At 57.7% G+C, this 25,859-nt stretch overlaps 2 protein-coding genes across 3 annotated transcripts in view; one reads left to right on the top strand and one right to left on the bottom strand.

Annotated features, from left to right (window-relative positions):
* Positions 1–10,828, top strand: part of SPNS2 (SPNS lysolipid transporter 2, sphingosine-1-phosphate) — a 35,412-nt gene extending 24,584 nt beyond the window's left edge. Inside the window, exons 4-13 of one of the 2 annotated variants that reach the window (XM_019659864.1) lie at positions 2,779–2,930; positions 3,171–3,237; positions 4,657–4,799; positions 5,102–5,254; positions 5,378–5,567; positions 5,889–5,954; positions 7,850–7,948; positions 8,033–8,196; positions 8,698–8,744; positions 9,251–10,828. In XM_019659864.1, coding sequence (XP_019515409.1) covers positions 2,779–2,930; positions 3,171–3,237; positions 4,657–4,799; positions 5,102–5,254; positions 5,378–5,567; positions 5,889–5,954; positions 7,850–7,948; positions 8,033–8,196; positions 8,698–8,740 — 1,077 coding nt within the window. In that variant the 3' untranslated portion in view covers positions 8,741–8,744; positions 9,251–10,828. The other variant, XM_019659863.1, reaches the window with a different exon arrangement.
* A 329-nt stretch (positions 10,829–11,157) lies between these two features.
* MYBBP1A (MYB binding protein 1a) lies at positions 11,158–25,479 on the bottom strand. Its single transcript, XM_019659862.1, has 26 exons — positions 25,244–25,479; positions 24,948–25,043; positions 24,113–24,196; positions 23,957–24,031; positions 23,757–23,864; positions 22,680–22,855; positions 22,352–22,519; positions 22,110–22,227; positions 20,446–20,741; positions 20,088–20,198; positions 19,432–19,557; positions 19,064–19,231; positions 18,874–18,973; positions 17,472–17,568; positions 17,210–17,361; positions 16,774–16,857; positions 16,560–16,694; positions 16,309–16,476; positions 16,063–16,220; positions 14,649–14,889; positions 14,294–14,428; positions 14,146–14,214; positions 13,376–13,489; positions 13,097–13,198; positions 12,033–12,181; positions 11,158–11,850 (listed from the first exon to the last, which is right to left on the bottom strand). Exons 1-26 carry the CDS (start codon positions 25,448–25,450, stop codon positions 11,262–11,264), a joined length of 4,026 nt encoding a protein of 1,341 aa, XP_019515407.1. The 5' UTR covers positions 25,451–25,479; the 3' UTR covers positions 11,158–11,261.
* Between the last annotated feature and the right edge of the window lie 380 nt (positions 25,480–25,859).

Raw genomic sequence — 25,859 nt, 5'->3', positions numbered from 1 at the left:
AGCATCTGGGCTTCCTCCTGGGGACAGTGCAAGACTCTGAAAGAGTCTGAAGCAGGGCAGTGGTGAGTCCGATTTACACTGATAGAGAGGAGGCTGGAGGGCAGAGAGAATCAGCAGGTTGGGGGGGTACAACTTTCCTTCATGGGGCAGCTTCAGGGGAAGGTCAGGCTCAGGTAAGCTCCAGAGTATCAGGTAGAGCCTGACACCCACAGTAAAAAATGGGGCATCTAGTTTCCCTCTGGGCCTTGTCCTGCCCCTGGCCGGGGACCTGGTCTTCTGACCTCTAGGGCTACTTCTGGGGTTGACAGGTGAGTCCAGGACCACAATGCCAGTGCTGGGCCCTGCTCCGGGTGTGTAGAAGGGAGGGAGGGCGGGGGAGAGAAGACGAGCAGAGGCCGAGAAACAGACAGATCATCCCCAACTGATCTATAAATTCATTGCAGTCACAATCCGAGTCCCACAGGAGTTTTTGGTGGACCTTGGCAAGGTGGCAGAGAAAACACCCAGCAACAGCCAAGAACATTGTGAAAAATAGCAGTGAAAGGCAACTTACCCTATCAGCTGTCACAACATGGCGATTCTAACTAAAACAACAAAGGGATAGATAGACTAAGGGATCAGTGAAAAAGAGTCCTCCTTTCTATGGGAATTGAGTGTAGGAAGAAAGTTGTGTCTCAAACGGTTTTGGAAGAATTCACTATCCATCTGGTTTCTTGAAAAAGAAAATTTAGAGTGTATTTCCAAACACACGGGCAAATAAATTCCAGGTAGGTGAAGGGAAAGTAAAAAGCAAGCTACAAAAGTCTAGAACTGTAAATCAACAAGAAAAAGACAAAGAACTCAGAAAAAAATGGGCAAAGGATAGTGAATCAATTCTGGGAAAAGATACCCAAATGGGCAATAAAAGTATGATGCAAAGGTACTTGGTTTTGAGTAATCAGGGAAGTGCAAATTAAAACAACAATGAGATGCCATTTCACACCCATCAGATTGGCAACAATTAAAAAGGCTGACAATATCAAGTGTTACTAAAGCTGCTAGTAGGAGTGTAAATTGATAAAGACTCTTTGGAGAGTAAAATGGAAGGATTTTGTAAAATTCTAGCTGTGTACATCCCACAGCCCAGCCTTCTACTGTGAGGTCTATGCCCAAGGAGAAGCTCCAACTCATGGACACAAAGTGACCTGTGCACACAAGGATGTTTGTTGCAATCTTGTAATAGAAAAAAAGGGACACAATCTAAATGACCATGACAGAGGGATGCCCAGATAAAAGGGGGTGTCTTCATTCTATGAGACTCTTGATCTCAAAAGAATGAACTATAGCTACATTAACCAGCAAAGATGGGTTTCCAAAAGATTAGAATGAGGGGGGAAAAGCAAGTTATGGGACAAGATGCATGGAATGGTCCCTTTTATGTTAATGTTTTCAAAGCACACGGGGATACCAAGTGTTGTTCATTGGTACATGGATGTACCAAGGATGTACACGTAACATGCACAATATAGTGGGTGAGTGGGGATTAACAGGATCCCATCAGAGGTGTCTTATCTGCCTGCTCTTGTACCGAGGAGAATGATTGAGGAAATCCCTCCCATTCTCTTTCTCTGTCTCTAAAATATAACAAAACAAATTAAAGAATATTTTAAAAATCATTTTGGGATGGAGCAGGCCTTCCTGAATAGAACATGAAATCCAGAAGCCATTAAGGGGAAATCAACAGATTGGACAGCATCAAATTCAACAGCACAAAATAAAGCTGCTGTGTGGTGGACCTCCCCCTATACAATGTGGAAGGAAAGATGACGGAACAAATTTGCAACATACGTAATAAAGAATCACTACCCATGATATCTAAAAAGCTTATTGAAATCGAGACGAGAAAGACAAACAATCCAACAGAAAAATAGGCAAAGGCAGTGGGCGGATGATTCCCTGGAAAAGGAGCAGAGGCAGGGAGCTAGGAGAAGACTCGGGGAGGGAGAGAGCGAACGAGCTACAGAAACCAGAGGCACAGAGATGGCTGGACAGGACCGGCGACACTAGAGAGGGCCAGGAAAGAGCTGGGCAGACGGAGAGGGAAGCAGGAAGCCCAGAGGAGGGCTGGATTCGGGCGATGCTGGCTGGATGGGTGGTGGGGTGGGGCTGGGGAAAGATGACCAGGCTGGGTTCTCAGGCTCCGGGCAGCTGGGGGGATGGAAGGGCTGGGTCCACATCAAAGGGGTAGTACCACTGGCAGCTGGCATGGGCCCACCCTTCCCAGCTCAGCGGGGCTTTCCGCTTTGATGTGTTCATGGGCGAGGGGCACTGAGCCCACTGGGCTGCCCTGCCCACTCCCCACTCACACGGGGTCCTCAGTGCTGCCAAGGTCAGTTCAGCTGCCCTGCTTGGGAGTGGGACACAGAGTGGGGGTAACTCGAGGCCCCCAAGGTGGGGCCAGAACCCAGGGAAGAAGTCTCCCAACTTTGGGGCGTAGAGACACACGTGTATGTCCCTCATGCTTATGGGGACAGAGAGGCCTGTCTAGGCCATACCTACAATTCTCAACTTGGGAAAATTTAGTCCCATCCCAGCACTGGGCCAACTAGGCCCCGTCAGGCCCACTATATGGAGTGGGGAATCGAGGCCCAGAGTGGCCTGGGCGTGTAGTTGTTGCTGCAGCAGGGGTTGGGCTCCATTCTCTCCCCTGGCTCCTGGACCCTTCAGGGGGTTGGAAGCAAAACGGGGACCACGGATGAGCAGGACAGTCCCCCAGCATTCTCTGCCCCTCCCCCACAGCACTTCTGGCTGCTGGTCCTGTCCCGGGGGCTGGTGGGCATCGGCGAGGCCAGCTATTCCACCATTGCACCCACCATCATTGGAGACCTCTTCACCAAGAACACACGCACGCTCATGCTCTCTGTCTTCTACTTTGCCATCCCACTGGGCAGGTAAGGATCCGGGCAAGGTCCCCTCCGACTTCTGACCACTCCCTCTCCCTGGGGTTCAGCTCTCTGTGGCCTAAACATGTGGGCGGTCAGCCATGGAGAAGTGCCTGGACCTGCTCCCCAGATGGCTGGCTGGGTGGTTAGGGTGGACAGGCAGGTGTCCTGCCTGGTAGATAGCAAGTGTCCCCTGCCCTCCCCGCCCCCATGCCTGTTCCTGCCTGACTGTGCCCGTCTTCTCTGCAGCGGCCTGGGCTACATCACCGGCTCCAGTGTGAAGCAGGCGGCTGGAGACTGGCACTGGGCCTTGCGGGTAAGGACACCCCCAGACTAGCCTGTGCCCAGGGTCACCCAGAGATTCAGGGACAGAGCCTGGCCTAGAACGCAAGCCTCAGTCTCCAGGCTTCCCACCTTGGGAGCCTGGGCTCTTCTAGATGAGTCTGCATTGTGGTGTCAGGGAGCCCAGGGATGAACAGAGCGACTCAGCCCTGCCACCCTCAGGGGCCCCCAGGCTGAGAGGATGAAGGACTCTCCCGCCAGGTCAGGAAATTCCAGGTCCACGATGGTGCTTCCTGCTTTGAGCCCCTCCACTGTGCTAGGGTGAGGCTGAGACAAGACCTCTGAGTGGGGGCCCCCGGGGTCTGCAGCCACTTCCTGTCCCCTGGGAGGATTCGGGGCAAGGCTGCCAAGGCCCCAGGACAGTGCAATCAGAGGAAACAGAGATCCCTAGTCTCGAGGAGGAGAGGAAGCTTAAGACAAAGTGTTTTTTCCTCAAAAGCAGGAAGGAAGCAGCCTCCGTGGAATTTCTTGATGGGGGAAGGGGCTGATGGAGAGGAACTCCCCAGCCCATGGGCTCCCAAGCTTGGTGGGGGTGGGGATAGAGTTTTGTGCTCTCATGAGCTGATATCTTGGAATCCAGGCTACTGAGATGCCCGCCTCCCGCCTCCCCGCTCTCTAGAGAGAGGCCTGGGGCCTTGGAGACTCTGTTCTTGACACTGGGCTGAACACAGGGAAGACCCAAAGGGGCCCTGAGCCTCTGTTCTCATGGGGCCCATGAGGGTCCCTCCCAAATGATAGCCTACCTCATCTATGTGCTGGAAGTTTCATGCCCAGCCAGTGCCTTCCCAGTGCCCCTAGGGCGAGGAGCTGGCATGGGGAACTTTCCCAGATCCAGGTATCGGTATCTGGCTCCCTGTCCACAGGAACTCTCTTTCCTGTCCTGCTCATCATTCTATATGTCTAATATCTACCTGTCTTCCTTTCTTTCCATCCATCCATCCAGCCAGCCAGCCAGCCTCCAGCCAGCCAGACAGCCATCTTCCTGTTTTTCCATGTGTTAATTCACCCACCCAGTGATCCATCTACCCATCCATCCATCTTTCTGTCTGTTTTTTCATCAGTTAATTCATCCATCTATCTGTCTTTCCATCCATCTGTCCATCTATCCAGCCATCTGTCCTCCCTCCTCCATCCATCCCTCCCTTCTTCCTTCAGTCCCCACTCCCATCCTGCCCCTGGTCTGGACATTCCAGTTTGAGCCCCCAATCCTTTTTAGCTGACCTCATTTTTAGTGGCTTTGCTCAGCAGCCCAGTCAGAAAGGCTGGGCAGATACTAGCCCAGGGGAGGAACCTGGTGCCCAGGGAAGGTTTGCCTGCACCCCTTCTCCTGGTGCAGCAGAGACAAAGCCAGCTCGGCCCTTGTGCCCTCACCTGGTGCTCCCTGCCCCATCAGGTGTCCCCCATCGTGGGCATGATCACAGGAACACTCATCCTTGTCCTGGTCCCGGCCACTAAGAGAGGCCATGCCGACCAGCTCGGGGGACAGCTCAAGGCACGGACGTCATGGCTGCGTGACATGAGGGCCCTGATCCACAAGTGAGTGCTGCTGGGAGGGGTCTGGGGGGGAAGAGAGAGATGTGCTGAGGTGGGAGGACACCCCTGCAAGGCCCTTGGCCAGACTCCCTACTGTCTCTCTACTGCCCACAGTGCTGGGAATGACATTTTGGCCACTAGTGTTTATTATTCCTGTAGCCATAGCCTTCATGCCTGTTACCTGCAGGGGAAGACATTAGAGGCCTTCCTTCCCTGAGGAAGGAGTGGGGGAGAAAGGCTGCCTCCTGGGCCAGCTGCAGGGGTCCTGGCCCCCACTCAGTGTCGCTGCCCTGGCCTCTCTCCAGCCGCAGCTACGTCTTCTCCTCCCTGGCCACGTCGACCGTGTCCTTCGCCACAGGAGCCCTGGGCATGTGGATCCCACTCTACCTGTACCGCGCCCAAGTCGTGCAGAAGACGGTGGAGACATGCAGCAGCCCTCCTTGTGGGGCCAAGGACAGGTGAGGCCAGGCTGGGGTGGTGGGCCGGAGGGTGGCGAGGGACGCTGGACAGAAGCGGCAGCCCCTCTGCTCTGGCCTTGGCCTTCCTCTCAACCCGTACCCCCTTGTCTTCTGTCCCCACAGTCTCATCTTCGGGGCCATCACCTGCTTTACGGGCTTTCTGGGTGTGGTCACGGGGGCAGGAGCCACACGCTGGTGCCGCCTGCGGACCCAGCGGGCTGACCCACTGGTGTGTGCTGTGGGTATGCTGGGCTCTGCCATCTTCATCTGCCTCATCTTCGTGGCCGCCAAGAGCAGCATCGTGGGGGCCTATGTGAGTGCAGTGGTGGGTGCAAGGGTGGTGGGGTAAGCTGGCCTGGCAGGAGATGCGGTCTGATTTATGGGGCCCTCCGTCCCCATGGGGTGGTTCCTGCTCTTTCCAGGGCCTGACCATGGCTCTGGTGTCCTCTAGGGCTGTGAGCATGGCCTGATAAGCCACAAATTCCTCATGAGCCTGCCTGCCAGGAGATGCAGGCCCCAGGGAAGGGTGGGAGGCTTTGAGGCTCCCTACCAGCAGCCAGGATGCAGGGAGCAGCCTGGGGCTGCTGGTGGGTGGAGGGCCTCCTGACGGCTGCTCTGTTTCTCTTCTGGGCAGATCTGCATCTTTGTCGGGGAGACGCTGCTGTTTTCTAATTGGGCCATCACTGCAGACATCCTCATGGTGAGGCAGGCTAAGGTTGCCTCTGCTGACCAGGCCTCTTGACCTCTTGGGGGCAGCTGGGGAGGGTGAAGGAAGGAGTGGAAGAGCTGGCAGGGCTTGGGGGGCTGGGGGTGAGGAGTAAAGCATGCTGGGAAGGTGAGCCTGGAGGCAGGGAAGGGATCAGCGATATTTGCATGGGGCAGGGCCTGAAATCAGAGGGTTGAGCAGGCACAAGGATTGGCTATGGGGGCTGGGTGGGGAGGGGGCTGTCTGGAGGCTCAGGTTTGTGACCGGGAGGCTGGCAGTGCCAGGCTGGCACGAGGGGGTGCACTCCTCCCCCAGGGTCTGAGCTTCCGTGGACTCAGTCCTGCCTGAGTGCCTGTGGCTGGGCCTGGTGGACAGAGGCTGTCTTCACAGGGCCAACAATGGGCTCCAGACCAGCCGGCCAGGGACAAAGAGCTATCTGAGCCTGGCTGGGGCTTGTGTCCCTGGGCGGGGTTGGGGGCAGCCTGTGAGGAGCCGGGAGGGGACTGTGGCCCTGGTTACTTGTCTGAGGGGTGGTGAGGGTGGGGGAGAGGGTAACACCTGGTCCTTCTCAGGCATCCTCCAAGTCAGGGCCAGGGGAGGATTGGGAGAGGGGAGTGCAGGGGACCAGGGGGGTGGAAGTGGGGGGTGTCTGAGAGCTGCCAGGACAGGCCCTGGGGGCAAGAGGCTGATGGGCTCATTGGTGGACCTTAAGGGCACTTAGGGTGAGGTGCTACACACAGTATGGGACAACCCAGGAGATCAGGGTCTGACAGCGTTGGGGCCTCTGCCAGCTCATCTCCTCCAGGAAGGCTGCCTTGCCCCACCAGGGCTTCCCTGAATATCTGCATCACCTGGGGCAGTCTCTTGCCCACACCAGTCCGTGGGCTGGGGGAGGTTGGGGGAGGTCTGACTCAGCTCTGTGCCTCAGCATGAAGTCAGGAGGGCTGGCAGGGGTGGGGCAGCGATCACTGCACATGCCTGGAGTGAGGGGAAGAGGCGTCTGTCTGAATTAAGTGCCCTTGGTGCTGGGCAGGACCCCCATCCCTGCCTCTGCCCCCAGAGGCAGTCCCAGCTGCTGGCAGGGTTTTGGTCCCAGGGAAATCATGTCCCATTTTATTAAGTGTCACAGCCGTGTGACTAATTATTGCTGAAAATGGGGTCACACAATTCCATCAGATCCAGGTCTCGCCCCCCCACCCCCACCCCCTGTAACTGAATGCCTAGTGGGCATTGACTGCTCTCACAGACCATCCAAAGGCTGGCATTCTGGCTAGATGAGGCAGCTGGAGCTCGGGGGCAGGAGGCTACCGGCGGGGCCCCATTGAACGGCTGCTGCCTACCCCCTGTGGTTAGGGCCTGCTTGGTCTGACGGAGGTTCCTGGGGCCCAGCAGCTCCTGGCGTTGGTGCTGCGGGTACCCACGGGTAAAAGTGGAGGCTCTTCCGGGCAGGGTCCTGCTCCCCATCTATCCTGCTGGCCACCTTGGACCTTTCCAGGTCCTCACGGAGGGGGAACCTCACGGGCCTCTAGCTTGTGGGGAGGCGAGGGCAGGAGGCTGAGTTCAGGGCTCCGGGCCCAGCGCTGCCTGACTCTGTGTGATCTGGGTCCCTGTGGGCCTCAGTTGCCCGTGACCACTGCGCTTGGCTCCCCACCAAGAGCCCAGTGCAGAGCCTACGGCAGCCTGGTCTCATGAGCTGGAGATGAACATAGAGCCCTGCTGGATGGAGGAGGAAGGGGCAGGAGAAGAGAAGCGCCCAGGGCAGTAAGGTCGAGACACCAGAGCTGAAAGGGTCTGACGGTGGGGGGCTTCAGGAGTGTCCTGACTCCAGGGACGAGGCCAGGCGGGTGGGCCTGGCTCCTCTGGCTTCTGACCTGCCCCCTCTTCCACAGTATGTGGTCATCCCCACGAGACGGGCCACCGCTGTGGCCCTTCAGAGCTTCACCTCTCACCTGCTGGGGGATGCCGGCAGCCCCTACCTCATCGGCTATGTGAGTCCTCCGGCCGAGGGGCAGTGGTGGGTGACGGGCTTTGGTAGGTGGGCCTACCCTGACGTCTACCCCTAATCCTCGCAGATCTCTGACCTGATCCGCCAGAGCACCAAGGACTCCCCGCTCTGGGAGTTCCTGAGTCTGGGCTACGCTCTCATGCTCTGCCCCTTCGTCGTGGTCCTGGGTGGCATGTTCTTCCTTGCCACTGCTCTCTTCTTCCTCAGTGACCGGGCCAAGGCTGAGCAGCAGTGAGTGGGGGGGAGGGTAGGCCTGTTGCCTCTGTTGCCACAGCCCTGCCTGGGGCGATGGGAGGGGGATTCGGGTGGGTCACCTGGCGCCCCAGGGTTCGGGCCCAGTCCCTGAACCTTCCTGTCCCTGTGCTGGTGCCTCCAGTGCACAGGCCTCCATCCCACGCCCAGCATGGGCCTGGGAGCTGTGGGAGCCCATGGTGAACCAGGCGCTTGCCGGTCGTTCTAGACGGGGGTTTCTCTGGAGCTAATGGTTTGCAGAGCTGGGACCTCTCTCCTTCCTTTTCCTCTCATTTTCTGACTTCTTTCTCCTCTCCTCTTTACTCTTCTCTCTCTCTCTCCTCTCCCCACCCCTGGGCTCTCCCACCTCCCCCTGGGGCTGACGAGGTCCCTGCCCAGCACGTCCGGTCAGCCGGCCCCCGTGACGCGATGTGCCAGAGCAGTGCCTGGGCCCTGCCCCCGCTGATCGGCCACCTTGACCCCCGTCCGTCTCTCCCCCAGGGTGAACGAGCTGGTGATGCCACCTGCATCCGTGAAGGTCTGAGGCGGTGAGTGCAGGCTAGGGCGCCTGAGGGTAGGCTCCTTGTGGGCAGGGAAGCGGGCGAGGTTAGGGGAGAGGGAGCCCTCAGGTCAGTGCTTTCCTCTTCCTTCTGAAATGCTGCCCAAATGGACCAAAGGACCTGTAGGAAGGGGGGCAGTCTCCCTCTTCCAGTAAATCAGCCCACCCTCTTCCTTCCTCAGGGCTGGGGGCATAGGTCAGGGCTGCACTGGCCAGCACTCCCTGCTCTGTCCCGGATTTTGTCATCCTAGAGGTGCCAGGGCCCGACTCCTACTTTGACCTTCCTCTGGGCCTGGTCTCTGGGGGATGCACTTCCCAGCAGTGCAAGACCCAAGGTCATTACCCGCCACGCCCTGACACCAGTAGACTCACACCCTTTATGCCCCTAGAGCCCAGAGCAAGGCCTTTCTCCAAACAGCAAGGACAATCCAGGAGGGAAGCTCTAGAACGGCCCCCCCAAAGCCCCACTTCTCACCTCTAATGCCCTCCCTCTAGGTGCCTCTGGGACTATGACGAAGCCTCGGTCCCACCTAATCTGGGCGCCCTACAGCATCTCAGCCCTGCTGGGCTGTCCAGCTTTCCACGTGACCTACGGCTGGGCGCACACCCACTCTGGTCTGGGACTGCAGAGTGGCCATGGCTCCAAGAGACCATGTCCTCAACGAACCTGGAAGGCTGTGTGTGCTGGGGCCGTGTGGTTGGACAGACCCCCACCCCTGGCTTTGGGCTGCAGGGCCCCTGGGGCCCAGGGAGAAGACAGCCCCCATTGGGTGTGTGGAGCGAGCCTGGCCTGTCACCAGCGTATGTGCCCCTGGGCGATTCCCTGCCCTCTCCAGACCGTGGGGCCAGGGGGCTGGACTTTCCCACGCAGCTTGCCGGACAAGGCACTATCTGCAGCTTTGAAGACCCACCAGCTCCTGGACTGCACAGAGAGGAGGTAGCCCAGGCCTCAGGGTGGCACTTCAGGCTCTGAGGCTCCCTGAAGAGCCTGGTGTGTGGGGGCCACAGCCTTTCAGCTGGGCCTCTGACCTTGGGGCCATTAGATTCAACCTGGCAGAGCCGCGCACCTGTCACTGGGCACTCCCAACCTGGCTAGTCCCTCTGGAGGGCACTTGTCTGCTGCCTTGGGCTGGCTCTCAGCCTGAAGCTCTCAGGTGGGGACCATCCCAACAGGGAGCTGGCATCACCAGGGGTGAAGGCCCTGATGACTGCTACACACCACCCGTGCCCCGGGGCCTGAGATGTCTGGAGAGCCTCTGTTCATCTCGTCCCGGTTCCCACAGAAGCCAGGACTCCTATGCCAGGCTGGGTCCTTCCCAGCGGCAGGGCCCAGACGACTATTCCCAGAATCCACGGGGCAGTAGCCAGGGCTCTGGCTGCCATCCACTCAACTTCCTGACCCAGGGAACAGTCTGGGGGAGGCTGAGGTCCACTGAGACCAATACCCCAGAGCCACCTCCACCTTGGCTGCTGCTGCTCACATGCATTTATTTCCACATAGCCCTGCTGCCCTTGGCCTCCGACCACCCCTGCAATCCCATCTGCACACATGAACCCATCCTCATAGCCACACAGGGTGTAGCTGCCAACTCAACACATACCTGGCCCCCAGCGTGGTTTCTCATACCCCTCTGCCCCACATACTCCCTTCCCTGCACATTTGCTGGAATCAAGGTGGTTCCCATCTGGGGGCTGCTTGTGGCCAGTAGGAGCCCCTAAGAGCCAGCTTAGACAATGCTCTTTGCCCTGTAGTTACTGGCTGGTGTGGCTTCCGTGGTGTGTAAGCTAGTGGAATACCCACTCCCCACCAAGTTCTGGGGCACCCTGGGGGGGCCTAAACAGGGGGTGGGATCCCCCAAAGACCAGCCTGGCCTCTACCCCAACCCCAACTGGGGCCCCAACAATGTTTTCTTGTTGTACAAGAACCAGGTCCAAGTGTTGCCTCCTCTTCCTTCCGGAAGCCAAACTGCTCCTTTATTTTTTAGAGCTGCTGATTGTGAATCTCGAGAGTCTTAAGAGAGAAGCCAAATATATTCCTCTTGTAAATGAAGAAATAAACCTATTTAAATCATGCCCTGGTGCCTCCAACAAGAAAGCAGCCCAGAGGTGGGGGCACAAGGAGTGGTCACACCTGTGTTCAGCCAGGGTGGTGGCCAGCACTGCAATGGTGGCACCTACCTGTGCTGACCCGCCTGAACACGAATCCTGGACCTGCCCACTGCTGGGAGCCAAGTTCCCTGCCCCGTACAGGTCAACTATGTTCTGGGCTGAGAAACAGGCCAGCCCAGGGCCAGGGTCTCTGTACCTCCCTGGAACCATGTGGAAAACGACTCGGCCTGCATTTGCGGCAGCAGGACCTCCCGGCAGGCCGGTGACAGACCCTCTCTCCCCAGTGCCAGATGTTAGTACCTCACACAGTGGCCTGTTTATTAAAACCGTGGTGAAAAAAGGAGTCCAGGGCTGACAGGGGGTGGGGGCTGGGGGGGCTGAGGGGCAGGGACTGCACTCAGGGCTTTTTCCACTTCCTCCGCTGTGCTTTCTTTTTCTTGGACTGGCTCTGGAAGAGGCTGGGGCTCCTGACGGCCAAGGACAATTTTGCCTTTTTCTGTGGCAGCGCCGACTGTGGCAACTTGCCTGAGACCTCCTTTGTGGGCAGCTCCTGCTGATGCTCCTTTTCAACGGCAGGCTCCACGGGGGACGTGGGAGTGGCTCCATTCACCTGCGTGGGAGTGGCTCCATTCACCTGCGACAGCTTCTTCTTTCTCTTACGCAGCTTTCGGGACTTGGCAGGGGTGCTGGGGTTCACGGTGGGGGGCTTTGGGGCTGGACTGTTGGCCGCAGACATCCCGTTGACCTGGGCCTCTGCTGCGACCTTAGCCTTCTTCCTTCTCCTCCTCTTCTTGCCTGTGCTGGGGGGCTGGTCCCCACTGGTGGCTGTGGGCTTGGCATCCTCCTCCTGTGTGGTGCCCTCCGACTTGTGTTTCTTGCGCTTCTTGGTCTCTGGCAAGAATCCCTTTTTCTTGCGCTTCATGCTAACAGGACTCTGCGTGGCACTGGGGATTTTGTTGGCGTCCTTCTTCTCTAACTTGGGGCGCCTGGGGGGAAGTGAACAAAGGAAGGAAGTGTCCAGCAAAGGCAGGAGTGACCGCCACCTCTGTGGTCCCATGGGACCCCAGGTGCCCAAAGCTCCCACACTGGGGTGCACACATCAGAATGTGTGCAGCCTGACGGTCTCTCCAGCCTCTCCCCAAGTGTGGGTCCTCCTCCCCAAACCTACTGGACTCCGAGGATCTTCATGGCCTGCCAGTAGAGGTCGTAGAGGCGGCAGGAACCGGTCGAGTGCCCCCCCTGCTGCACCCTCTGCTGCAGGTTCTGCTGTTGGCTCTGCAGCACACTCCGGACACCGGTCAGGTCCACAGTCAGCTTCTGCAGAGGTGTGGGGAAGCTGTGGCTGCAGTGGGGATGGGAAGCAGGGCCTCTTCCCGGTTTTTGGTCCCTAGTCCTCCCACCCTTGCCCAGTTAGTACCTCTCCAGTAACCCCATGCCCCCTTTCTAGACCCTCAGCCACTCCTTCTGCCTGTAAATCAGTTTATGCCATGTTCATTCTCCCTTGCCACAGCCAGAAGGCCTGATCTCCACTTCCCTACCTCCTGCTCAAGCCTCCCCTTGCTGGCTCTGGCCCACCCACCTTGAGGGAACCATGCAATGACCTCAGGGTGGCCAGAGCCGGTCTTCCCACCCCACCCTCCCTGCCACATACTGAATGGGGTATTTTTGAAATCCATTGGCTTCCAGAACACCCCTTTCCTGGCTTTTTACTACCACTCTGAGCACTGCTTCTCAGGTCTGCCTGCTGTTCTGTAAGGTCCTAGCCCAGGCTGTCTCCTCCCTCTAATATCCTCTCAGCAAGCTCGCTCTGCACGTGGGCTTTGACCAGTGTCTACGCTCAGGACTCCCAGACTTTTCCCTCTGGGCCAGCCTGAGGCAATCACTCGTCCACAGCTGCCTCCTCTCTGCTGGGCTGGAAAACTCCATCCTACCTGCCCACCAGGCATCTTCTTCACGTCCTCCCATGGTCCCCGGCCCTCCCAGCCTCTCTCAGCTTTCTTACTGGAGCACAACAGCACACCCTCGCGCCCCGACCCTGGCCAGGCCCAGGTGTGGCACTCTCCTCTCCCAAGTCAATCGCCTGCGTCCATGGCTCTCAAACCACCAATAAAAACAGATTCCTCCCCTGGCACCCAGAATCTTCCACACATGGCTCCCCGCCTGCCCCTAAGCCTTTGCTCAGACTGGTTCCTCGGCCAGCCCGGTGACGTCCCTCCTGAGCCCAAGGCTCACCTCATGATTAATGATCCGGAAAAGAGTGTTGAGCAGCTCCAAGGAGGACCGCTCCTTCAGCCGATCCGGCTTGGTCTGCGCCTCACCCAGCGCCCGCAAGTTCTAGGGGGAAGGCAACCTGAAGCCACTTCCCATACCAGACACCAAAGGCCCGAGGGAAGAAACATCTGGGGCAACCAGAAACCCACCCTGAGGCCTAGGGTCCCAGGAATCCTCACTCCTTGGTTCCCAGAGCACCCCTTCTGATGGGGGTGTAGAGGGGAGATCTGCGGCTGTTACCTCAGTGACCTTTGCCATGATCTGGCTCATCAGCTGCTCCCACTCAGTGTCCTCAAAGCAGGGTCTCAGCTCCCGAACGGGCAGGGTCTTCTGGAGCAGCAGGCAGGCCTGGGCCTGGGTGGGGAATGTGGTTACCAGGAGCCTTGCGTGCTGGGCCAAGGCTTAGGCAACCACAGGGGCCCTCAAGCGCTCTGGGAGCCTGCTGGGCATCTGCTAAGGCCATGATAACTCAAGGCTGTTCATAAGAGACCGCTTGCTGCTCCGGGTCCAACCTGCATAGGTTGTCACCACAGAAGCTCTGGGCAGTAATCATCTGCTCCTGTCCCCTATTCTCAGATAGGTCAGGGAAAAGCAAGGGCTCCCAGCTGGATAGAGATGGCAACCTGGACTGAACCAGTTCCTGACCTTCTTACAAAGTATCCTCTTCCTCCAGCTTCCTTGTCCCCCTCCCAGCCCCTCACCCTCTACCTGAGCAGACAACCAGGGGCTTCCGCTGTACAAGTGAGCGCTAAGGAGCCAAAGGGCTTGGGCCACATGGGCTATGGCAGCAGTGGGGACAAAGCTGCCCCATCCCCATAGCTACTTTCTGTTTACAGTGGGGGAGGGGCTGGCCAGGTCACGGGGGCAGGGGTGGGGTGGGCTCGTCCCGCCCTCACCCTCACCCTCACCCTCACAGGGCAGCACTCCTGGGCCTCACAAATATTCATTCACAAATGAGTCAAGTGAGTAATTCAGACAGCTCCTCGGCTGGGATCTGGGAAGGCCCTTACCTGATGGCGGGACCGCGTTTGGCCTGTCACATGCTCGACCACAACAGGAAGCAGGCTCTTATAAAGCATCTAGGAGGGAACGACAGGGCTATGAGATGGGGGACTGGGCCGAGCAGGGGCCCTGAGGTGGGCCAGCCCATACACTCACCGGGTGCCGGGAGAAGAGGCTGAGAAACATGGGAACGGTGAGTGGGCTGTTGCGCTTGGTCAGGAAGGATCTCAGTGCTGATGAGTAGATTGGGGTCACGCGGCTTAAATCGAAGCAGCTGGTAGCCTGGGCCACCTGAGAGAAAGTTGGTGTGACGCCAGGGAGAGGGGTCTCTGGTATGGGAGTATAGCCTGACTGCCTTCAGAAGGCCCAAAGCTGGGTCCTTAGGAAGTCACAGCCTCAACTCCCCATCTATGAAATGGGCGGATGGCTCCAGCCTGCAGCCTGGGACTTGCTCCTATCTACCAGCATTGGATTTTCTAGGTTGAGCCTTCTTGGGCCAGGGCCTGCTCACCTTGGGGTCCGTGGGCTTGCTGTTGGTGTCAGTGCCTGCCTTCTTCTTGTGGGAGGACTTTTCAGAAGTATTGCCCTTCAAGACGCGGAGCAGGTAGAAAGAGGCGTTGAAGTAGTAGCGGGAGATGGAGGAGTCGGCCTGGTGGCCAGCCTGCTGCACCAGCCGCTCCACCTGGGTATACAGTGTCTCCACAAAGTTGCCCACGTTACTGCAGTAATGCCGGGAGCGACACAGATGATGTCTGCAGCGCAATAAGGGGCAGAGTTGGTTACAACATTCTCTTTCCACTCCTGCTCCCTGCCAAGCAGAACCAACCCCAAGAGTAAGGGTCCCAAGTCCCATTTCATGGGGGAAACGTTACACCTAGAGAAGGGATTTGACTAAGGCCACAGAGGGAGGCCCAGGGCCACCTGCAGATTTCCTCTGAGGACAAGCCAGAGAGGAAACCGGCTTCCTAGGCTGAGGCTGCATCACGGGCAGAACACCCGACCTGGTCCGCATCTCTTGTCTACACCTGACTCTTGTGGGACAGTGGCTTCCAAGCCCTTTGTAAAGCAAGACCGGGGCCTGTGTGCTTAGAATCCTGTGTGGTCCTGTGGGGCTGGGAACAGAGTAGGGCTGGGAGGCAGGGCAATCAACAAGCCCAACACCGCCCAAGCAGATGGCGGGGGGAGCTAGCTGAGAAGGTGCAGCCTGCGGCTTGCATGGGAGATGCGTTGGGGGTGCACTGTCTGTTACACTCTCCCCACCCCCTCTATGCTGTGTACTTGGCATCTCAAGTTCCTAATCCTTCAACTTCTCCAGCACCTCTGTGCTCCGGAAAGCAGGTCTGTATCTGCCATCTGCATCACCCCTCTTGATGGCTCTGCTCCAGTGCAGTCCACACTGCCGCCCATCCATTTCCTAAAAGGCAGAGCAGCGCCCCCTGCCATGCTCCGAGGCCTCCTACATTCCAGCTACATCTGAGCAGCTCCCCTCTGGACCTTTTCTGCCCTGCCTGTGGCCTACAGGCCTGATGAAGTCTACAGCTCCCAGCACTGCCAACACCTTCCCAGGAAGCCTTCCCTGGCACCCCGAGACTGTTAGTGCCCCCACCACTCTGTGCTCCCAGTATCTTCTATCCACCCCCTGCCACAGCCCCAGGACATCACTGCCAGATGACCAGTCTGGTTCCCCAACTGCAGTGACCCTGAGGACATGGACGGGACTGGGGGCCGGCACAGAGCTGGTGCACTACGTGTTTGAGGAAGGATGGCAGGATCAAGCACTGCGTGTGAGTGAGTGAGTGACATGTGCCCCCGGGGCAGAGCAGTGAGCCTAGAGAGCCAAGTGGGCCACTCTGGGAACCTGGCTCCTTCCCTTCTACCTGGGAGGCCCGAGGCTGGCGCTGGTCTGCCCCGCGCCCCCCACTCACGTGAAGATGCGTGCTGTCTTGTGCAGCAGGTCCTGCTCCTGCTTGGTGCTGCTGGTGCGCATGCTGCGCCGGATGATGTTCAGCAGCGGCTCGAGCAGCTCCAGCATCAGCGGGTTCTTAGGCTGCTTGGTCGCCATCACCTCGATCAGGTCCAGAACCTGTGGCGGGGATGGGTGGGCTCAGCCAAGCGCGGGGGCGCAGGGAGAGGCAGGGAGGCAGGGAGGCTGGACCGGTCCTCAGGCTCACCCGGATCTGGAAGTCCCGCTGGAGCGCCTTCTCCTTCCGCAGCTTGTTCTTCTCGTCCCTCCGGGCCTGGATGCGCAGCTTCTGCTCAGCGAAGAGGCTGGCAAGGTTCTCGTCCAGAGCCATCATGGCCTCATCCCCCAGCTCCTCGTCGTCGTCATCCTCTCCACCCTGAGGGACAAATGGCAGTGAGCAGCCTGGCCTTGCGCAGGCACGTGTGGACAGAGACAGGAGCCCTGCCCGCTTCTGCTCACCAGCGCCTTCCCCGTCTGCAGCACTGCCATCAGCTGCTCCCGGAAGATGGGGTCCACATCCCCGTCCCGGTCCTCCTCGTCACTCTCGTCCTCGCTCCCCGAGTGCTTGTCGTCCTCGCTGTCTGAGCTCTTGTCCTGTGGGTGGCCGCTTTGTCACACCTACCCTTTGCCCACCACGACTGCCCACCCTGCCCTGCCCCTTGCTGGCAAGTACCTCCTCATCCTCCAGCTGCTTTTCGGAATCGTCCACGACCACCACATTGTCGTCCTCGTCCTGGCTCTGCTCTGGGTTTAGCACCTGCAGGGGATGAGCACCTGCAGGCTGACCCTTTACCCTCCTTAGACCACTGGGCCCTGTTGACTGCCCTTCTCTGACCATGCCCTGGCCAGTCTCGGCCAAAAGGCCAAGGGAGGAAAATGGAGCCCAGGAGGGCAGGCCACCTCCTCCAGTGCTCAGTGCCAGCACCACCACGAGAGGCCTGATGACCACTCAGCATGTCCTGGAACAGGCTTGCACAGCAGCGTTTGAGTGAGGCCCCCACCCACTCCGCAGATTACAGTGAGGATGGGGGCTGATATGACAGCCCTGTGCAGCCTGGTGCTTGGACAGCAGCATGCTGGGACTCATTTCCCCAAAGGCCCCAACTTACATCCAGGATTAGCTGCAGGGCACGTGGAGTCATGTGGGCACAGATATGGCTAAACACACTCCGGGCCACATGGTGAATCAGGTGGCTGGGCTGGGCCAGGAGGGCCAGGAGGATCTCCACCATTACCTCCACCCATGGTGGCTCCTCGGGGTCTGCAAGATGAGAGAGACCGGGGTCTGGGCAGGGCGCTGCTGCCCCATTCTGGGTCCCTGTTGTGCCCAGGATGTGCCCTGCTGCCCCCACCCCAAGGATAATGACTCACTGGTGGCCTTGGAGCGGGTCCGGCGGGTCTTCTCCCCCAGGCTCTTCTCAATGCAGGTCTGGATGTCACCTAGGAGGTCGCAACTTTCTGTGGGGGACTGTGGGTAGGACAGAAATCAGGAGGCAGGCCCCATTCCCAGCCTTTGCTGAGCTTGGAGAGGGGCTAGCCAAGCGGGAGCGGCTGGCATCAGAGACCAAGAGCACTCTAGCCTGCCTTGGCCAGTCACCCTCACCATCCAGAATGGAGGACCCCAGCCAGACTCCAGTGGCAGCCCAGGAGGTGAGGACCTTTTACACGTAACACGCAGTTACAGGAATGTGAGCTCCCTCAGGGAGCACAGAGCCCAACGTCCCCATGATGCCCAGAGAGGCGGAGAGCCTGACTAGGATGGTTGGGTCAGGGTCACAGGAAGCCAGCAGGCCCCAGCCTCATGATTCAAAATTCTCGATTTTTCCTCCCACACCTGGCTTAACATTATTACAGAGAAAAAAACGAAAATCACTAATTTTGTTTTGTTTTTTTTTTGTAGAGGGGAGTGTCACTGGCCCTCATATGTGGGATCCGAACCGGGGCCCTCTGGCGTCCCAAGCCAGCTCTTAACCATCGCGCCACTCGGCTTGCCCCGAAAATCACTAATTTTAACTAACCTGATTGAAACCCACTTTGTTGGGGATAAGCCCAGGATCCAGCAACCTACCCTGTTCGACCACCCTTGGGGGAACCTCAGAAAATAGCCTATGTGATCCATGGTGCTGAAAAGGCAGACTTCCCCTCACAGTGCAGCGGGGGCTTCAATGTTTGGGCTGGGGTGGTAGAACCAAGGCGAGAATAGGATCCCTGAATCCTGGCCATCTTTGTCTCCAGCTCTCTGGCTGTGGCTGAGCACCACCGTCTATCCAGGAGTTTGACAAACTCTTGGGCCAAGTCAAGCTCAGAGATCTCAGGGTCTGGGGTAGGCTCAAAATGTGTCCTCAATCACCAGGGCCCTGCGGCCCAACCAAGCCAAAGAGCAGAAGGGGCATCATGGCCAACCTTTACCCACACAATTCATCCACGGGCTGGGCCCGGAGTACCCGAGGCCTGGAAGCAAAATCCACGGCCAAGGGGCCAGAAGGGAACAACACATCCTCAGACTACTTAAGACCCAAAGCAGTCCCATAAGAGCCTCACGTGATGTGAGAGAAAACCCTCCAGAGAAATGAGGGTTCAGAGTCAAGAAGAAACCATGAGGGTCAAGAGGTGCTGGCACTAACTCAGCTCCACCCATGACCATCTAGCCTAGGAAACCTGCGAGGTTCAACTCCCCAGAGCCTTTCCTGGCAAAGCCCTCAAGCCTCTCAGGAGAAAGCCTGTCATGCCCAGACCCCAGGTCCATAACTCCCTTCCTTCCAGGCCACTGTACCTTGAAGAGGTGGATGCCCACCAGGAGAAGCAAGTGCCGGAAAGCAGTGGCCTTGGCCTCTGAAGAGTGAGCCTCTAATTCCTTCAGAGTCTGCAGCATCCTGGGGCAAGATGGGTATGCTCTCAGGCCACCGCTGCCAGTGTCAGACCCCCGAGTGTCCCGCCCATCCCCTGGAAATCCTGCCCCTCACCGGTTCCAGGCCTGGCGCTGTTTCGTAGTGAAAGGTGTCACGAGAGCCACGTGGTGGTTGTGGTTCAACAGCATGTTTGCAAACTGTACCAGGCGGTAGGTCCAGGACTGCCTGTCCTGGGTCTGCTCCAGTGCCTGCTTAAACTGTGTGCTGAGGGTCTGCAGCAGGCTGGGTAAGGGTGGGGGTCGGGGTCAAGGGCTGGGTCAGTGTACATGGCCACCTCCTCCACCCCCACACCGACCCACTGGAACTCACTGGGCCTCTGCCGTTTCTCCCAGCTTAGCATTGGAGGGAACAAGCATCCTCCAGGCCACCTTCCCACCCTGCTCGCCCAACCTCAGACCTCTCCCAAGCTGCCCATGGCCTACCTGAAGAAAGCACTGCTGACCACTTCTCGGGACCGGCCATCCATAGGGAAGGAGAACTGCTGCTCAGTTTCCGGGATCTGGGACGTGGGCTTCTTCGTTTCAAAGAACGAGTGGAAGAAACAAAACCTGGGGAGGGTGCGAGAGCGACCCATGTTGTTTCAGTTAGTGCCACCCATTTTTACCAGCCCCTCCTAGAAAGGCATCACTGAGGGCCTGGTGAGGAGAAGGGAGCCACTCTGGTGATGACAGGGAGCAGACATTTCTCAGATCTGGACCCAGCATCCCTCCCTTGGAAGACAGACACGAGGCTGTGTGGCCTCAACCAAGTCACACCATCGCTTCTGCAAACACAGGCTGCCCCCTTTTGGGACTGCGGTGAGGGCTGAATGGGCACCTGGCAGGTGAGGCCGGTGTTGAGGTTTCCCTGACACTGTCGGCGTGAAGAGGCTGCCTGTGGTGTATGAGGAGCCAGCCCGAGCCTTAGAGGCCCTGCAGCGCCACACTTCCTGGGGCCCTTCCTTTCACAGGCTCCCCAAGCATTTCTCCTAAATCCCCTCTGCCTAAGTGGCAGGAAGGGCTCGCCTGCTCCCCGTGGGTAACTTGACCCTCTTTGGTGGACCCACCCACTGGAGCTGGGGTTTGAGCACGTCTCCCACCTGGCCACCTCCTCAATCAAGGATTCCTCCTTCTCCAAGTGCAAGTTGTCCACGATGCTGACCAGGTGGAGGATGACCCACTTCCGTAGCCGGAACACAGCTCGCTCAGGCCTGGAGGGCAGAAGCCATTAGGAGAGAGCACAAGTGGTACTCCTTTGCCCCATTTTGGAGACAGGAACACCAATATCCCTGCCCCCTGATCACCAGCATGGGAACTGAGGCCTCCAGTGGGAGCTACGCCACCCCCACCCCACACCAAGATACTGGAAGAGGGAGGGCCCCGGTGCTTGGGCTCAGCAGGCCCAGGAAGCCAACTTCTGAGCCCTGGCCCCCTTCCTGCCTCACCCTGGCCACTCACCCATGGAGCGAAGCATCCTGGGCTTTCTTCTGGTTGCAGGTGCTGAAGTCCACCAAGGAATCCAGGTCAGGCTGGAGAAACATGTCCCGCAGCCAGCTCACGTAGCCCTTGAGGGCGGGGGCACTCAGGTACCGCACGACCCGCCAGTAGGTAGGCATGACAGGGAAGCCCTGATTGGTGACGGATGTGAAGGCCACCATCATGGCCAGCTGCCGCTCGGGGTCATCCTGGCAGCCTTCCAGGAAGGTTCCCACATACTCGGTCATCTCCGGAGCAAACTTGAGCTGGCTCCGGGGCTGCAAGAGTCAGGCACAGCATTGTCCAACGGTCCCATCAGCCTCTTACCCAGCAGGGTAAACCAAGACCCAGGCTCCGCTGTACAGCCAGGCTGAGTTGCCCTGTCGCCCCAATGCTGCTGTCTGGCATCAAGGCCTGCCTCCATCTGACTGCTCCAGCCTCCACACCTCCAGCCCCAGAAGGCCCCTCCTTCCCACCTCTCACTGGATCAGAACAGCTGTTTTCTGGGCTTGAGACAGGGCGGAGCAGTGGTTCAGAGTCCAGACTGGGCCATCAAACTGACCTGGGTTCAAATCCCACTTCTGCCAGCTCTTAGCTGCGTCACAGTGGGGCTTATAACCTAACCCCTCTTCCATGCTGATTTCTATGTGCCGGGCACTATGCAACATGTCTTTGTGTGGCAGCTTGTTTAACCTTTGTAACAAAACCCTTTGCCTTGGGCCTCTTTTGTCAGTTTACAGATGAAGAAAATGAAGCACAAAAAAGCTCAGAAGTAATTTCTGAGGGTCACAGGGCTCCAAGTAGTACATCTGGGATGTGGGCCCGGTCAGCCTGGCCTCCCTGCCACGCTCTTCACCACTGCTCCCTATTTTCTGACCTGTCCCTCACCCATAATTTTAATGGGAATGCAGCTCCCTGAAGCTGCTTGTAAAGGTGAACTGAGCTGGTGAGGGGAGCAAACCCAGCAGCCTATTCTGTGCAGTGGGCATTGCTTTAGGTGCCTTGAGGGTATTAACTGGGCATCTTCACAGCGACTCTGAGGAAGCACTGCTCCTCTTATCTCAGATAAAGACATGCAGGCACAGGGAAGGGAAGCAAACCACACAAGGTCACACAGCTAGTAAGCGGTGGAGCCAGGACTGGGACCCAGTGGTCTGGTCCCGCACTCCACGCTCTTAACCACCACTGGACTCTCCTGTCGAGCCCTTAGCTTAGTGTGGGGCACACAGACAGTGCTCAGAACTTTGGTGATGAGGATGACGCTCCTTCTCATAACACCGGGGTGGATGGAGGTCTAGACAGACTGCTGGGTGTACATGGTTCTGTGGACGGGCCCAAGGGCAGAAGGGCTGACCTTGACAAAACTCCACTTAGAGGGGAAGTGGGGGGGGTTGAGGGGGGACTCCAGGAGGCTCACTTACCCCGGAGGCAGGGACCCCCAAGTCCCAGGCCCCTCCCAACAGCAGCTATGCCTGCCTATCCCAGGCAGGGCCAGAGGTAGGAAGACCCACTGCTGCTGAAGCAAAAAGCAAGCTTGTTTTCTGGAAGTTGGCTGATCCCTGAGGCAGTCCACCCCGCTTCGTGTAGGAAGCAGCCTGGTTGCCTGGCCCTTTCTGGCAGTGTTGGGCTGCAGGGGCGGTACCCACCTTAACAGTGACCATGTGTTCCCCGAAATGTCGGATCAGGTCCCCTCGCATCACCAGCTGCAGCTGCTCTTTGGACAGCAGAGGCAGGGACGCACCCAGCAGGCGGAAACACAGGTAGCTAAGGTGATGCATGACAGATCCTGGTCAGAGCCCTCAGTTCCCCTGGGTGGCTCTCAGGACCACCGGCCCATCCCGGCTTAACAGAGACAAGTGGGTGGAAAGCGGACAAACGCCGCACACACCTGGCCGGCCAGAACTGCTTTGTCAGTAACCCTTGTTCCACAACTTCCTTCCAGAACCACGGGAACTTGTCCTCCTTAAGTGCCAAGCGGAGCAGGTCCAGAGCCACAGCGGGCAGCTTGCGCTCCTTCTTCACAGAGGCAGCGGCCGTCTTCAGCACAGTCACCAGTCTTTGGAGGAGGGCAGAGGAGACTCAGGGGCACCCACCAAACAGATAAGGGCCAGGGCACCCAGGGAAGCAGAGACCCCCCCAGGCCATACCACAGATCTGTGGATGACCAGATGCAGCCCCTTGGCTCCAGGGAGCCCACCCACCAACCTCCCTCACACCTGGGGATATTCTCATCTGAGAATAGGTTGACAGATCCCATCAGCTCCTCAAGCTTCGCAGGCACCTTCTGATGGGCCAAGAGGTAGAGCTCCAGGTGCTCAGGGGAGGCAAATACTGAATTCAAGTCAGCTTTGAGGACCTTCGGCAGGATCTCCTGCCACATGGCCTCTGGGACCTGAATGGGGGACAGGTTGAGGGAGGGTGGCTCTCACAGCGTTTTCTGTTTCTCCCCCTGTGGGCCCTGTTCCACCTGCCTGGCTCCTGTGAGGCCCCTAGCACAGTGTCACACCCTACCTTGCTAGGAATCAGAATCACCGGAGGATATTTGTTAAAAAGCTTAAATTTCCAAGTTCCAGGAAGCTGGGTTTTTAACAAGCACACTACTGATGCTAATTGGCCCGGGGTCACCATTTTAGTACTCCTCTTGGATTTTTTAGGACTAGCCCATTTCTTATATAAGGATCCCCAAATGGAGAGCTGGGGTTCAAATTCAGGTCTTCCTGGCTCTGCGGCCAGGGCTATGCAAAAAGCTGAGGCCCAGATGTTGCTGTCCTTGTCTTTTCCTCAGTAGTAGTCAAGCGTTCCAGGCTCTAGCCTACCTCCATTTCCCAAGTAGAGCAATGGGGGCCCCTCAGGGGTCAGCTCTGCCCCCAACAACAATAGCAAACATATTAATATACTTGCCACATGCCAGGTGCTGTTTTAGAACTGTACTGCCCAATATGGCAGCCACTGGCCACATGTGGCTACTAAGCACTTGGAACGTGCTAATCTGCATGGAGATTTGTTGTAAGTGTAAAATACATACCAGCTTTTGGAGACTTACTATGACAAAAAAAAAGAATGTAAACCATTTCTACAACTTTTTATACTGATTGCACATTGAAATAATAATATACTTACTTTTTTTTTTTTTACACCTTTCTAACACAGTTACTAAGAAATGTCAAGTTACACACTTGTTTTTCTATGGGCCTGTGCTGTCCTAGAGTGTTTTCACGCATTAACTCACAAGACCTCCTCCATGTTTCTGTCACGAGTAGCTACCTGAGGTCCCACAGCTGGTAAGTACGTACCTCAGAGAGGATGTCCACCAGGGCCTTCTGGGGCTGCTCCTGCAAGTGGTTGGGGTAATGGCCCAGGGCTTGCAGCAGCTTCACCGACTTCATCAGTGCCTCTGAGTCCTGGTACCCACAAAGGGGGAGAGGGTGTGAGGACATGCCACTGTCCCCACCACTCCCAAGCCAGTTCACCCCTGTACCCCCAAAGCTCTTACCTTCACCAGCCTGCCTGACTGAAAGAGGGCTAGCACCCCAAACAGGTTTGCAAATAGAATGGGTCTCATCGTGGCCTAGAAGAGGATTCTGGTGAGAAGGGCCCAAGGAGTCCCCACCCCAGGGCTGCTGACCTCCCTGAAGCCACTAACTCTCACCTTCTTCACTTTCTGTAGGTCATGCTTCTCTTCTATCTGTTGCAGGATGCTGCACAAGGGGATGTCTTCGAAAGACTGTAATAGCTGCCAGGAATTGTGGCAGGAGAGAAAGAGGAGTACAGAGGAGTGGCCCAGCCACATGCCAACAGACTTCAACCTTCTCCCACGTCTCCCTTCAGCTTCTGCTCGGAGGCTTCGGCCCCCTGCTCCCACCCCAAGGATGCATCTGAAGCTGCTCACCTCCCTTGAGCAGCGTTAAAGATAGAACATGCTGCCTGAGTGGAGCCCGAGCCTCCCTGCCTTCCTGCCCCATGCCTACCGGGGCAGCAAAAAGTACCTCCTTTGGCCCCTAGATTGCACCACTGAGATTCCCTGATACTCCATGCCCACAGCCTGCTCTGAGCACTCCCTAGGCTGATCCTAAAGGACTGATCTTTACTGCCGTTCCAATTGTCCAAGTTCCTCAAAAGTGGCCTATAATCAGTCGAGTGCCCCTTCAGGGGAGAGTCCTGAACCTGGCAGAGGTTAAGGAAACCCACTCCAAAGCTTACTACCCTCAGTAAATGGAACCCAGAGGCCGGTCAATCCTTGTACCAAAAAGAAAACTGCTCGACCTCCTACTCCATCTGCAGGGGCTTCCCCAAGGACAGGCCTCACTCATACACTATCTCGACTTCCACGTGGGAACTCCTCCCATCAGCTCAGAGGCCACCCCGCATCACACTTCTCCCTCTGACCGCTGACTCCCGCTCTGCAGCTGGGACATCTGCCATCCTCACTCCCCACCGTTTTGACACCAGCGTGGCTGGGCCCCCTCCAGGAGTTGCCACCTCACCTGGGCCAGGGCTAGACTGTAGCAGGGCCGGGCGGTTTCTTGTCCGACCCCAAGCCCAGTGATCAGGCGCTTCAGGGCGTACTTCATCTCGGATCCCTGCGGAACCAAGTGCATTCCCGGGTCGACCAGTGACAAGAATCGCAACTCACCAGACCACCCCCCCCCACTCTCGGCCCGCGCTCACCTGGACATCCAGGTTCGCGACCACGTGCCCCCAAGTCCCAATTTCTAGGGCCCACCGCCACATCTTTGGTGAGATCTACACAGGCCCCCTGCCCCAGGCCCTGCCACCATACCTCTGGTCTTGTGCGGAGATACTGTAGGAGCTTCTCCGTGGCCTCAAGCCGCGTCTCCTTTTGCGGCTTCGCAATGTCCCAGAAGAAGTCCAAGAACTCGCGGCTGTGCTTCAGCAGGCCTTGAGGGTCGGCAGGCCGGGCGCCGCTCTTCACCGCATCTCTGGGAGACACAGGCTCAGCGACGTCATGAGCCTCCATCTCCGCCATGTTCCTGGAACACGTGGGTTCTGAAAACAGCCTCTTCCGGGTCAGATCGCAGCGCACGCGGGCTGGGTTGGGTCGGCTGGTGGGCGGAGCGGGGCGGAGCCGGGAGAGGGGCGGAGCCGGGAGAGGGCGGGGACATCCCGGCCCTTCTGCTCTCACTCCAGTTCAGGATTTAGAATTTCTTTGAGTGTGGTGGGGTTATTGGAAGGTTTTACGGATGAGCTAGTCTTGATCCTATTTACATTTTAAAAAGATTATTCTGCAGCTATGTGTGAGGGACGGATTTGTAGGAGTGCAAAGGTAGAAGCAGGAAGAACAGTTAGAGACAATGGTGGATTGGACCAAAGTAATAAGAGAACAGATAACATTTCAGCTAATTTGGAGCTGGTAGGAGGTGATGGATGTGGAGGGA

Source organism: Hipposideros armiger, unplaced genomic scaffold (assembly GCF_001890085.2).
Source record: "Hipposideros armiger isolate ML-2016 unplaced genomic scaffold, ASM189008v1 scaffold_304, whole genome shotgun sequence".
In the NCBI taxonomy this organism is placed as follows: Eukaryota; Metazoa; Chordata; class Mammalia; order Chiroptera; family Hipposideridae; genus Hipposideros; species Hipposideros armiger.
Note: the sequence above shows the minus strand (reverse complement) of the source record. Positions and strands in the feature narration are given on the sequence as shown.